Raw genomic sequence first — 14,696 nt, 5'->3', positions numbered from 1 at the left:
GATAGCGTCTGGTGATGGATCCAGAGAGCTTGTCTTGTCATTAGATCAGTAGCTGCAGGGTGTAATTGAAGTCTAAAGCACTGACAATATGCCCTACCCTCCTCGTGTTAATATTGGTCTTTTGCAATGCTTCAGTCATTTCGGGTGATACTGAAGGAATTTCCCTCCTCGTCAGTACTTTAGTAGGACACTCTGAGTATTCTTTCTAAAGTGTTAGTGGTATTAAATCCATCATCTGAAGTTGAAGGTTGATGCCCTTCTACAGACTTGCAAGACTACCGTTTGATATGCTATGGCTTATTGCGTTTACACACAGGTCAAATTGAGCAACTTTCTAAGTATAGGCTAACATAATAGACTATATGCTCCACATTTTCGCAGAAATATTGTACAGGATCTTCCAGGAAAACACTAAATATGTTGGTGAGACTCAAAACGCGATTCAATGGCCATCGGTATGATATAGTGCATGGCAAGCATAGACCAATTGCGAATCACTTCAACCTTCCCGATCATTCCATTGATGACCTTCTCATCATGCCTATAGAAACAGTTTCTACATCACCTAGCATCAAACCTAAGCTTAGACGTCTACAACGCGAAAGTTATTGGATCGATCAACTACAGACTGTGAAGCCAAATGGACTCAACATTCAACATGATAACCAGATAATACCCTTTATAACGACATTTGATTCTACAGCTACCAAAGCCTCCATAATAGTCAAACGCCATTACTCGGAACTTCAGAACAAATTTCCCCATATATACACAAAACGTTTGGTTGTAGCTTACAATGTCCATTCATCCTAGGAGTATAGATTCTTAATATAAATGTATCATGTTCTATCAAAAAATTAATCGATTTCTAAGTTAGATTTCAGGGAATACTTATTTCAGGATTGGTACCATGGCTATATATTATATAACATGCAGGTTATGTTTGTGTGTGTCTTTTCAACTAAAATCATACTAATGACTAACTAATTTTCACATAATTAATAGACTTATCTATTGCTCTGTGACCTAGCCAGTGCTTTCATTGAGACTCGTCTCAATACACCTTAACAACTAAATGTTTTTATTCATTTCACATTCAGGTTCAGTGTTTCGGGTTATTCTTGACGTATCAACCATTAAACAGGTCATTGTTCATTTGATAAAACTGATTACTTATCACGATTAAATTTACTAGTAATTTGTTTCATATTTCACCTTAATGATGATTATATCAATTACTGTTTTGTTTTTAGTTTTACTTTGCCATTTCCCAGTAACTAAAAGTGAGAAAGTAAGTATTTTTTTTACATACATATCATATCAAATCTTAACGTCTTCGAAATTCCAGTGACAGGGACAGGGACAGTAATCAAATACAAGAAATCGAATGTTTTGAAGTGGAAAAGAGTAGATATTGTATATCTCAAATTAAACTATACTTCATTATCTTGAATGTCCATCAAAACACTTTCTTCGTAATGAACGCAGTTTCGAAATCGGAATTTGATATTGATTGTAGGGCAAGAGACATAATAAATAAGATAATATTGTTGACCAGTTACCAAATGAGAGTCAGAGAGAAATTTATCATATTTGCGGAAAAGGAAACTCTCAGAGAATCAAGAGTGTGTAACAGAGCAATTCTAAAGATGTTATAATAATTTATAGAGAGGGAATTAAAAGTAGAGATTAATAAAAATACGATGTTTCTGTTATTTACAGATATTTATAGTTGGTATTAATGATGATGTTATAATATTCTATAGTGAAGTATTAAGAGTATAGAGATAATTAAAATACCATGTTTTTATTATTTACAGATATTTATAGTTGGTAATAATGATGATGTTATAATATTCTATAGTGAAGTATTAAGAGTATAGAGATTAATAAAATACAATGTTTTTATTATTTACAGATATATATAGTTGGTAATAATGACGATGTTATAATATTCTATAGTGAAGAATTAAGAGTTTAGAGATTAATAAAATACAATGTTTTTATCATTTACAGATATATCTATAGTGGAGAATTAAGAGTATCGAGATTAATGGTATACCATGTTTTTATTATTTACAAATATTTACAGCTGGTAATAATGATGATGTTATAATATTCTATAGTGAAGAATTAAGAGTTTAAAGATTAATGAAATACAATGTTTCTGTTATCTACAGATATTTATAGTTGGTAATAATGACGATGTTATAATATTCTATAGTGAAGAATTAAGAGTAGAGATTAATAAAATACAATGTTTTTATCATTTATAGATATATATAGTTGGTAATAATGATGATGTTATAATATTCTATAGTGGAGAATTAAGAGTAGAGATTAATAAAATACATTGTTTCTGTTATTTACAGATATTTATAGTTGGTAATAATGATTAATCGAGATTAATGGTATACCATGTTTTTATTATTTACAAATATTTACAGCTGGTAATAATGATGATGTTATAATATTCTATAGTGAAGAATTAAGAGTTTAAAGATTAATGAAATACAATGTTTCTGTTATTTACAGATATTTATAGTTGGTAATAATGATGATGTTATAATATTCTATAGTGGAGAATTAAGAGTAGAGATTAATAAAATACAATGTTTCTGTTATTTACAGATATTTATAGTTGGTAATAATGATGATGTTATAATATTCTATAGTGGAGAATTAAGAGTAGAGATTAATAAAATACATTGTTTCTGTTATTTACAGATATTTATAGTTGGTAATAATGATGATGTTATAATATTCTATAGTGGAGAATTAAGAGTAGAGATTAATAAAATACAATGTTTCTGTTATTTACAGATATATATAGTTGGTAATAATGATGATGTTATAATATTCTATAGTGGAGAATTAAGAGTAGAGATTAATAAAATACCTTGGTCTATGAAGATATATGATAACAATACAGATGAACTGATTATTACCGAAGAGGGTTTCAGATCCCAAAAATTGGTCAGTCGTTAATAGTATTTAACTTTCTTGCACGAGACTATAATATTATCAATTTATTTGAAAAATGATTAATGACAAGTGATTTCTTGACAGAGCTAGGTCATTCCTACTAGATAATTACTGTATAAATTCTACACTGTGCTTGTCAAGATTTTATATGTAAAAATATAAAGTCTTAATGATACCCTGATCAGTCAGAAGTATGACTCGAATAGCCAGATCAGAAAATGACACGTTTCTTTCTTGTACGTCTACAAGTAGTGTATTTATTCACATCAAACTGTACATACCATTCTGGGTTTTAACCATATTTCAATGTTTTGTAGAAATAATTGGCTTTGTTATTATAGGGTTATGGTAAATGGGTAGGTGATTATATAGATATATACCAAGGATACTTATTTCGTATTGGAGTATTGGAATATCAGTACTATGCTACTAATGTATCATCAGTAACATACGGACAGGATGATGTTACTGTTACAATTGGTACTGATGATCCCAGAAATACAAGCATTATAGCGAGAATCTACACAGTTTTACCAAGACAACTCTCGTTTTCCTTTCAAGTTGATCCACCAATGGACAGGTTTGTAAACTTTAAACTGCCATTACTGAAAATGGTCTACCTGGGTCATAAACGGCTCCCAAAGTATACTTATTGATATTATAGTTGTGTAAATTTGTTTTGTTTTTTTTAGCAATCGACTGAATTGGGGATTTAAAATAAAAGATGATAGTGAAGGTTTTTATGGATTTGGTGAAAGGTAAGGCCATAATTTTAAAATCTTACAGATCAATGTTTTTTGACATTTGAATATCTGAGTTCACGTGAAAAGATTTTTTTTATGAATTTCGAAGATATAATGCTGAAACATGTTGTAATAATAATATATGATGAAAAGTTTATTTCATACATGTGTTTTGAATTTCAGATTTAATTCTGTCAATCAACGTGGAGAGAAGTTGGCATGTTGGACCGAAGATGGTAGCTTTGGATGGGGAAAATTTGATCCTTATATCAGGGTGGGTATTATTTTACGATTTTTGTTTTGAAATTGAGTTTACATTGTATTTGTTTGCTGGGATATGATTGAATCTACTTTCCAGTTTCCAGGTGGCAAAACAAGTACGTATGTTCCGATGCCTTTATTCATATCGTCAAGACGCTATGGGTTTCAATTAGATACTTTCTTTAGGTATGTATATATTTCCTTTATCATTACTGTGCTAAATGCAAACCTTGTCTTTCCGTTAAAATTTTAACCATTTGTCCCCGATAGATTTTTTACAAAAAGAGTAATAATATTGGTGTTTTATGTTGTGTTTTTGATGAAAAACAATATATTACAAGTATTTATTATATTGAAAATTATGAAATGCGATTCATTATTTTTTTCTAGATCAGAATTTGACTCTAAAACGAAAAAAAATGTTATGCATATTGTAACAGAGTCGTCTAGTTTCAATGCAACATTATTTGCTGGAAGAACTATCAGGGTAGGTTACTCGCAATGTTTCTTTCTACAGTATCATGTTTTGTGACATCAAGACTGAGCAAGCCGACATCCTTCCACATAAGGCTTTCAGATCAAATTGCAAGTTGTAATATTTGCGGTAGCTTGGGTCCGTGTACACTAAGTGCTCATTCTTGGATGTTCTTGATAGTTTTCTTGATTTTAGAAATCCAAATGTTATGTGCAATATATTATATAATTCTATTTTGCAGGAAACCGTTAAAATAATGACCGATAAAAATGGTAGATCTTTAATTCCACCTAAATGGGCGGTAGGTATAGTATCTCTGTATTATTATAAGTAAATGGAAAGACTTTTGTTGATGACAGGCCTTTGATGACAAATATTTCATCAATCTATTTTAGTTTGGACCCTGGAATCAACTTGATACTGAAATATCTGGTGAATCAGAAGTAGACAGAGCAAAGTAAGTTTCTATACGCTTACTTGAAATGTTAAGCGTATAATGTAGGCACCCATTTCCTGTTGGTCCCTTCATATTTTCTCGTAATTTTCAGCTCTTAAACACTCCACAAGGCAAAGAACCGTGACGGATTTTGAAAACAAATAAATATATAACGACGGAATGGAACGGTGAAATTATTAATTATCAACCAATATAGAACCTCATCGAAAATCGCAACAGAAGAAATGCATGAATGACAAAAGTCATAATTTTAACAAAGCTGCCAGAAGGAGTATGTTATTTTGTCTGGCAAGCTATCTTTAGTTCTTGATTTTTAATCATGAAAATGTTACTGGATGATCTGAATTTACAACCAGGGATAAGTTAAATTAATTAGAAGGGAAGGTCATTCAGTAATAAAATAATAGTAGATTGGGGAAAGAAAGTCTTTAGATTAAGAACCAAAAAACATGTCATTATTCTAAATCTTAACTTCGTGACAATCGCTGGCTGTCTTGCTCAATAGACAAAAAGAGTTAAAATATGTGAAAACATACAATTAAAATACAATTTAAGAATACAAAAATAAAGTTATTAAAAACTCTTAATTAGAGTCCTCAAAGTACTGACAAAAGGTGAGTGGTAGGGGTGGATTGTGGTTATGAAAATTATAAAGAATTGTTTCTGCATAAGCTAGCGGTGGACATCCATCCGTGCTTCCAAGTAAAGTAGGTTGTCGTGAAGGACGTTTGTCGTAAAGGTTTATAACTTTTGGAAAAATTAAGAAACGAAAGAATGGATGTCGTAACATGAACTACAATTATTTACATAATTTTGAATTCAATTTATTTAAACACAAACTCGTCATGATGAGACAATAATTTTGGCTATCGTATTTGCAGAAAAATGTTGTTTGTTGAAGATATACCTCTATCTGTGGTCATTGATACAGTTCATTTCTTTCCTGCTGGTCAAGATAAAAGTAAATTTCCTCTAGAATTAGCTAACAACCAACAACTGTTGTATATGGGATTACCTGTAAGTATAATATGTCATGTTATGTACGACGTATCTTTATCAAAATAGCAAAGGACCAACTTTAAAATCTGTTAAAATATCGTATCTCCATGTAAGTGATATAAGTCGGAGAGGCTGCCTGAAACAAACGTAGTTCGTACTAAGCCCATAGTGCACACCCCTGGATAATTGCAAAGTAAGTTTCTATACACTTACTTGAAATGTTAAGCGTATAATGTAGTCACCCATTTCCTGTTGGTCATATTCATATTTTCTCGTAATTTTCAGCTCTTAAACACTCCACAAGGTAAAAAACCTTGACGGATTTTGAAAATAAATAAATATATAAAAGCAATTTAATTTTATTTTGACGGAATGGAATGGTGAATTATTAATTATCAACCAATATAATTAATTAGAAGGGAAGGTCATCCAGTAATAAAACAATAGTAAATTCGGGAAAGAAAGATAAGTCTTTATGTACGACGTATCTTTATCAAAAAAGCAAAGGACCAATTTAAAATCTGTTAAAATATCGTATCTCCGTGTTAGCGATGTTAGTAGAAACAAACGTAGTTCGTACTAAGCCCCTAGTGCACACCCCTGGATAATTGCAAAATAAATGACACATTTTCAGCGAGTTGACTAAACAATTTTGATATCAAAATGCTGTTTTCTTTTGTACTGAACTTGACACGTGATAAAAACATTAACCTACTTGATAATCTCCTATATTTCTAGTCTACAGCGTATTATAATCCTCTCGTAACAACGACATTTAATGGTACTTATAATTATGGTGACAAGATGAAATATTTTACTCTCAATAAACATGGCCAATCGTATCAATATGATTATATAGCTGCTAAGTAAGATATCTTTTCAAGTATTGAACCATTTTTATGCATCGTATATTGCCGTCACCCATGTCCGCCCGTCCGTCTTGTCAGTCGTCCACAATTGCTCGTAAACCCTCTACAAGACACAATTCTTGACGAATTTTGACAAAACTTGTTTTGAGTGTTCGTATTCACCCAAGGATGAACCCTAGTGAAAATCAGAAGAATCGAAAAATATTTAGTATAAGTTATTGCCCTTGTTCTTGAAAACAGAAAAATCGAATAATATTTGTTATGAGATATTGCCCTTGTTCTTGAAAACGCGTTCAATTTCTAGCTTGAAAAAAACATTCTAGAAGGCTCAATTAAAAGCAGATTTGGACGAAACTTGGTGAAATTGTTTATTATCACCCACGGATGAATAATATGAGTTTCATGACCTCGTTCCTGAAAACGCTTCCAAATTTTAGCTCTTAAACACTAAAAGGCATGATTCTTGCCGTATTTTGACAAAACTTGGTTTTATTATTCAGTACCGAGCTGAAGATTGATTATTTGCCTTCTAGAGTTTTCACGAGCTAAAAATTGAACACATTTTCAAGAACATGGTCAGTAACTCATATTCAATATTATTCAGTATCGCCCTAAAGAGTTCAAAAGAAGTGTATGACTGAAGCTTGAATATTTCATACTGGTGAATGTTACTGTACTGCCTAATATTTTTATTAAAAATCAAAGCTGCCAGTGGGCGTATATTACCTTGACTGGCCAGCTATCTTTTTAGACCCACATTTAAAACAATTATGTCAGTCTAGTTCTTGAGAATGTAAACATGGTTCAAATATATCTAGAAGCCCTCTCAATATCAGTCAGAATTTAACTGTGAGACTATACTATGAAAATGATATGATGTAAAATATTAAAGTGATATAAGTTGATCTTAGAAATTTGGAGGAATGGGCTAAAAGTTAGCTGTCGGCTATATCTATTTCATCTGTATTCTGTATTGGGCTTCCGAATCCTATACCATAAAATGCTGCAAAATTAATTACGGGATTTTCACCCTTCATATTCTGGATTCCCATCTTGGGCCTACAAAATTATCCATGGACGAACAGATCGAAATAAGTTTATGATATTTGGTAAATTAGAATATTTCACATGAAAATCAATATCCTCCTTACATTAACTCGTGGAAAAGTTGTCCTTGACCATTATCACTTAGTAAATCCGCCTTGATCTATTTAACCTTGTATAAATGTCTCTTATTGTCTTAAAGCATCAAAGCATTATTTATCATACAGATTGTTTCACGTCTCACAAGTAGATTTTACAAATTATAATGCTACTCAATGGTATAGTCATTATTTTCACTCAGCATTAAATGTTCAATATAAAGGCTGGATGTATGATTATGGAGAATATACTCCTTATGATTCTATCAATAGTCGTGGACAAACTGGTGAGTGTTCTAGTCTAGTTTTAATCAAAGATATATATAGCTCAGGTTTGAATTTTACCATTGTGTATACAGTATTTCATGGAAGAGGTGCAAACAATATTACCAGCACATTATTTACCTTTAGTGTAGTGTACTTTGATGGTTCGATTCAAATTACTAGGATAGTGACATTTCTTACTAGCACCTCATTGGTAACCTACTCGCACTCTTGGTAATTATTCACTTGGAGCGACTTTTTAAACCTTATCAATTTTTCAGGGTTGAGATCTCACAATGAGTATCCTTTGCTATACCAGAAAGCATGTTTTGACTTTCTGACCCAAAATCAAACACAAGAGACAAACTATGCACCCGATTATTTATTTTATGTCAGGTAATTAAATTACTATCCTTTCTAAATTCTCACCATCACCAACGTCTTGTTACCACCATATCTTCTGACATCAACACTCTCACCTTCATCATTACTACTACAGTCATCATATTCACTACTATCCTTGTGATGCTGTCATCATCACTTTTACATATCATCACGACCTTTGTGGACATCAGGACTATTATCACCACCATCATTCATCGTGAAAATCATGTATTATTTCAAAGTGGCCAATATTATGGAAATTTATAAACACTCCTTCAATCTTTTCACTCTATGGGCCCTTCCAAATACGCGCTAAATGGTTCCATGCCATTTGAAAAGATATAGAAATTCCTATGTTCAGAGAACATAAAAGTTAATGAAATAACACAATTAACATCAAGGTTACCCTCATTTTCTAAATGTTTTGTAGATCTGGATATCTTGGTTCCCAGAAATACACATGGGCACATTGGACCGGAGACCCATCTTCCGATTGGTACGTCTTTGTAATAGTTCCTTAAGATGCCAAAAAATTAGTATTGAAGCACTAGATCATTTATGCTTTTTATGCGTTGTCGAAACAAGAAAAACATGTGAATTCATTTTGCAATCATTATGATTTTCATATTGGTATATACAAATATGGATATGAAAGAAAAGATACAAAATTCGTCATATAATCTGGAGTAATCCAGGTATATTACATATTCATGACATATACAATTAATGACTTTGCTACTTCCTCGATGATGAAATGCATTTACAGGACAGACGCTAGTGGATTACCAGCTCAGATTGTAGCAATGTTATCAATAGGAATATCAGGCATGCCATTCTCAGGATCAGATATAGGTAAATATCAAAACTTGAAATTTCTATATATCCCGATATTAATATTTACATTGCCAACACACTTGTCGACTTCCATTCTAATCATAATCCCAAGTCTTCAGTAACCCAAAACAGTTAAATCATTGTAGATATACAAATGCTTCTTCTTTAAAACATGCTTTCAACACAGCTGAAAAAATATTCAAGGAATTTGTGGTACGAACGAAAAATCTAGTATTGGCATGTATTAAATAGTGCCTAATGCTACATTGAAATGACCGAAAATATTTCAATTTTCTTAGAAATCCTACTGGTACTAATTTATTATAGGTGGTTTTGAATGGTATACCGGTCCATCTGCTGATGAAGAACTCTGGGTCAGATGGTCTCAGTTAGGCTGTTTTAGTGGCTATATGCATGAACAAGGTGGGTGCCCCAAAAGAGTAATTGGAGTTTTTGGACGTTATTTTCATTCATTTTTGTAGAAACTTCATGAAGAAAAATATTTTAATATATTCAAAGTCTTTGTTTGTTAATTTAGGTGGTGGAAAGGGAATCTCCAGAAAAACGCATATATTTGGTACAAAAAATGGTACCAAAATATGGAGAAAGTTTGCTAAATTGAGAACCCAGCTTTTCCCTTACATCTATACACAAGCTCATATTGGGCACTATGTAAGTAAGTTAACTTGAGTATATCAAGTAATATTATCCTGTCAACTATTCAAGGAAATTAGTATTCCATATTCCGGTCAGTCTAGATCGATAGAGATGAACATATAATAAACGGACAGATTCCTCAGAAAGACAAATTTTTCAAGGAAAGGTTTGTGTGAATACTAACCAAGAATTTGAAAACAATTAGACTGATTTATTCCACTATATGCTGAACCAGGTTCGTTTCTTTCAGGAAGGATTACCCATAATGAGACATCATCTTTTAGATTTTGATGACGAAGAAGCTTTAAAGTATCAACACCAGGTATGAAGGTATTTTATTTTAATAGTTTTCCTTACACAGGGTGCATCAACGATACTCTTTCCTCTGTATCTTTAATATCTTGACTTTCTGTCAATTAAATATGTGAATACAGCTCATCTTTATTTAACTTACTTCAAAACTAAGACTCCGGATGTTTATAAGATATCTTTATCTATTGAGTATACCCTCACTAAAGAAAATTGACATGGGAATACCATAGAAAAATATGGTTTTGAAATGTAGTATATAATTATTGTTATAGTTTATGTTTGGAGAAGATTTATTAGTAGCACCTATCTATAAACCTGGTGTGACAACATGGAATGTTTATTTACCCAAAGGACGAGACTGGATTGACATTAGTTCCAAACTAACGGTAGATGAGATTTTAATATACTCTGTTTGGAAGAATTTTATGTGAGAAAAATTGGTTATATTTGTGGATATTTTTCTCGTATTGATGGAAAAGAAGAAGACATATTTTTGTTTACATTTTTATTCCGCCATCACTAACCGAACCCTCCTACCCATTCACTCAATATTCTATTCATTCGCACACACTCTCATTAATATGCATTAAGCATGTCCAAGTCCCATTAAGCGTGGCCAAATAAGGTTTGTCACAATATTCTCACTTCAATGGCAAATATATCGTTATAGTTTGTTCCTATGCTTTGAACAATGAAAATGATTGCTGATGATCTTAACGGAGTCTTCAATGGCACTAGTAACACTTCCATAATTTAGGAACTGTTTAAGTGATACATTCAGTTCCAAGTATATTATCACCAAGTTCTTCTAACATGGGAAAATGAACTTAATCCAAGGATAAACCATACATATTATACGAGGAACTGGGTTCGTCAAATCAGTTTAATCTTCAAAATTTACATCCAAAAAAACAAAAAATAGTTGATTTTTGTATATTAACGTTATATTTCAAGTCTAAACGTATCAGTTGTTCTAAATATCCATTCAGAGAGTCATATAAAGTTAATAATAAGTCACTAATACGCATTCAACAACATGAGATCGCAAGAGTAATGTGTTTTTCTTGTATTTGATGTATTACAGTATGATGAAGATGAAGGAAGATTTCGAATATCACAGAATACTATTATTCCCGGAGGAAGGTATGATTTCTTTAAGTATGTCAATAAGATGAAAATAATTGAAATTAAGCATTAAATTCTTTTTCCTTATCATATTTTTGAAAGAAAGCATACTTCAAAGAGATGACAGGTTTATATTGAGAATCTGATTAAAATCTTACAAAATATCCTGGTCCATTGATAGCACAGCTAAAGCATACACAAAAAACAAACGATGTAACCTGTGTCTGACCGAAAACCTTTCTATCATTATGCCCCCAACACTTCTCGAAATGTAGGTTTTAAATTAGTTATAATTTAGATTTAATGAAACGAACCTTACCCGCCCTTTTAGTTGTCGGTTTGTGATTGGCTAGCCTATACTCTTCTTCCAATAATCTGCCGCATTTGCTGGACTTGTTAGTTTGGGCGAACCTCAGGTTTATGCGTTGTAATAATACAACAATTTTGTTATTATATAATTCTCTTCAACTCGCCCAAACCATCTTAAATTTATCTCGCTATTGCTGGCTGATACGTTGCAAGGATATCTGCGCAGTATCCAATAATTTTTGCCCACCCACCCACACCTTTTTTTTTAATCTTATCATACTTATTTGTTATTGTCTTTGTGTTTGTAAGACTTGCTGGACAATGTTCGGACTATCCCTCGCTCATTTTCCTTAGTTTGTATATCTTTTAGGTGTGAGGGGTATCCGATGATTTAGCATTTTATAATAAAGTCTTATTGCGCCAAAACCTTGTATTTCAACATGAGAATAGGTTCCATTTTTAGTAGGGACAGAGACTGAATTATACAGGTCAATTGTCTGAAGATCTGAGTATCAACAACATGTTTTTCAGGTTCTGTTTTAATATTCTATATCGCTCTATAAACGGTATATTGAGCACTATTGTAACAGTGAAAATATTTTATCATTATTTTATTTTATATGTCAAAACACACTTGATATTTTAAGATGTTTTTTGTAGGGACTGCGTCTAGCACGAAAAAGATATTAAGATTGTTATATGAAAATATGTTGTAGATTGTTGAACGTGGCAGCACCATTAGATACGACACCATTATTCATACAAGCAGGCTCCATCTTACCATTGTTAGACCCTTCTGTGCAAACATTACATACATCTAATCATCCAAATGTAACGAGTATGGAGAAATCTACGGTAGGTATTGTGTATTTGATGCCGAGATAAACAGCTTGAAAGTGCAATCGCAATCGAAGAAACATTGTTTAGAGTAAAATGCAACATGAACCAAACTCTCCTGAGTATAGAATTCAGTTTAACATGACTACTGCTTTGTCATGTCTTTAATAAGATATCTGTTGAAAGTGGAACTCTTCATTTATCGTCAAATTATGTTTTAAGACCAGATGGGACTCACTTTCCGCTCTATCCACTAGAAAGGGCAAGATTACTAGAGCATAATTTTTGCCAGAAGTGTAATGATTCTGCTATTTTTGATCACCTTTGCTGAACGATAATGTATATAGGACGGCATTTACTAGCCCTAAAGATATGACCAATGTACTGAATTATTTTACATTTCCAATGTTTCTTCAGGTGTTACATTTATGGGTGTGGCCAGATATAAACAATGAAGCCTATGGTAATGATTGGCAGAATAATTCTTACAAAATTCAAAATGCTTCATCTTTTAATGGTATGAATTTTTCTGATATATAGTAATCAATTTATAGATTTGAACAGTTCCTTCATATTAGCATTAGAGGTGATAAAACTGCTTGGAAGTATAAAAGAGTCTTAACTTTTCGACTTGTATATCTGTGTATTTTAACCAGAGGAAATATCCCTTCAGTGTTATCTTTTATCCATCCGTTTTGTGACAACAAAAAATCAAACAAAATAGATTTTGAGAGAAAGATTCACTCATTATACAAGTTGTGTGGGAGCAGTGGTGATTTCTATATAGGCTTGTTGCGAATTGCAATATGCAATAATAGTATATCCCTTAGACTTAAGCGTTTGATTATTGTCATATAGATATCAAACATGTTAACATATCAAACAGGTATGTGTACTTACACTTAATGAACGAGCTATTAATGGTAACCTTAACTTTAGGAATGAAAAGATTAGAATTAGAAAGCATGGTGATATCAAACAATTACAATGAAATAGTTTACCAGATTGTCATCAATCCACCAGGTACGTTATTCTATCCATCTTACTATGAAACAATGTTATCTGTCGTATTATCTGAACTTATGAAATAAAATGATGCACGAATTATCTTAATTACTTAATCATACACAATCTTGACATTGGGTGAATGTTGTGATATAATTCTGTCACAGAATAGATTTTATCATTCTGTTCAAGAATACCCTTCAAGTAAACATTTTTGTCGTTTTAAAACAACGTACAACATACACATTTCGTGAAAACATTGTAATTCTGCAGAACAATAGATCTTATAATTCTGTGTTAAAATAGCTTTGTATATTTCACATGTAAATATTATTGTATATCTCCAAGTAATATTACTGTTGAAATATTTTTTGTAAACATCATTGTATGTCTCCAGTAGATATTATTGTATAATACTGTCGTAGAATTGATCTCCTACAATTTCTTGTAATTGTGTAATTATTAATTTATCATAAATGCTACAAGCAGTATAAAGAGTTTGTTGCTCAAGTGGATCTTCCAATATCTGTACGTCTTTTTGTATTTGAAATCAATTGTATTATTTTATAGATACACTGGTTATGGTGCAGTACAAAAATGGTACAGCTCTTGAGGCTGTCTCTTCATGGCAAGATATTGCAAAGTCAAAATCTGTAAATACATACTTCTTTGAAAAGTCTAAAAGTATACTTTGGTTAGCAATTCCCAATGGGGCTTTCTCTTTGTATATCTATTTGTAATAAAAGTCATTTTAATTTTAGTTTCTCTTTAAAAGTCTTCGTAAACTACAATATTATTTTGCATTTTATTTTATGTTCTAAATACAATATAAAATTATGTGAAAAGAATAAATAAATAACTTGGTGGTGCCAAGGATATAAACCAGGATAGAGCTGTTTTTTCCAGGGGCACTGATAAAAAGCTTAAAGACATCTGTCTTAAAGACACTCCGCAAATCATGATCATGAAAAATAATAAAAACCTCTTCAGTCCAACGTATGATTTGGAATAGAAGGGAAAATAGATATGTAAATAAAC

At 31.7% G+C, this 14,696-nt stretch overlaps 1 protein-coding gene across 1 annotated transcript; it reads left to right on the top strand.

Moving 5' to 3' along the window:
* Window positions 1-910: 910 nt before the first annotated feature.
* Window positions 911-14,398, top strand: LOTGIDRAFT_155652 (hypothetical protein; the record flags this gene model as incomplete). Its single annotated transcript, XM_009068195.1, has 26 exons — window positions 911-936; window positions 2,017-2,095; window positions 2,277-2,381; window positions 2,536-2,976; window positions 3,327-3,565; window positions 3,678-3,743; window positions 3,912-4,002; window positions 4,087-4,175; window positions 4,380-4,476; window positions 4,706-4,765; window positions 4,860-4,921; window positions 5,803-5,938; window positions 6,659-6,786; window positions 8,061-8,218; window positions 8,477-8,591; window positions 9,010-9,075; window positions 9,346-9,431; window positions 9,741-9,836; window positions 9,952-10,085; window positions 10,321-10,392; window positions 10,655-10,768; window positions 11,467-11,525; window positions 12,533-12,671; window positions 13,071-13,170; window positions 13,512-13,676; window positions 14,229-14,398. The coding sequence occupies 26 exons, from the start codon at window positions 911-913 to the stop codon at window positions 14,396-14,398; spliced, it is 3,093 nt and encodes a 1,030-aa protein (XP_009066443.1).
* Window positions 14,399-14,696: the final 298 nt, after the last annotated feature.

Source organism: Lottia gigantea, assembly GCF_000327385.1.
Source record: "Lottia gigantea unplaced genomic scaffold LOTGIsca_9, whole genome shotgun sequence".
NCBI classification, from domain to species: domain Eukaryota; kingdom Metazoa; phylum Mollusca; class Gastropoda; family Lottiidae; genus Lottia; species Lottia gigantea.
The sequence above is the reverse complement of the archived record's forward strand: the minus strand, read 5'-3'. Positions and strand labels throughout refer to the sequence as shown.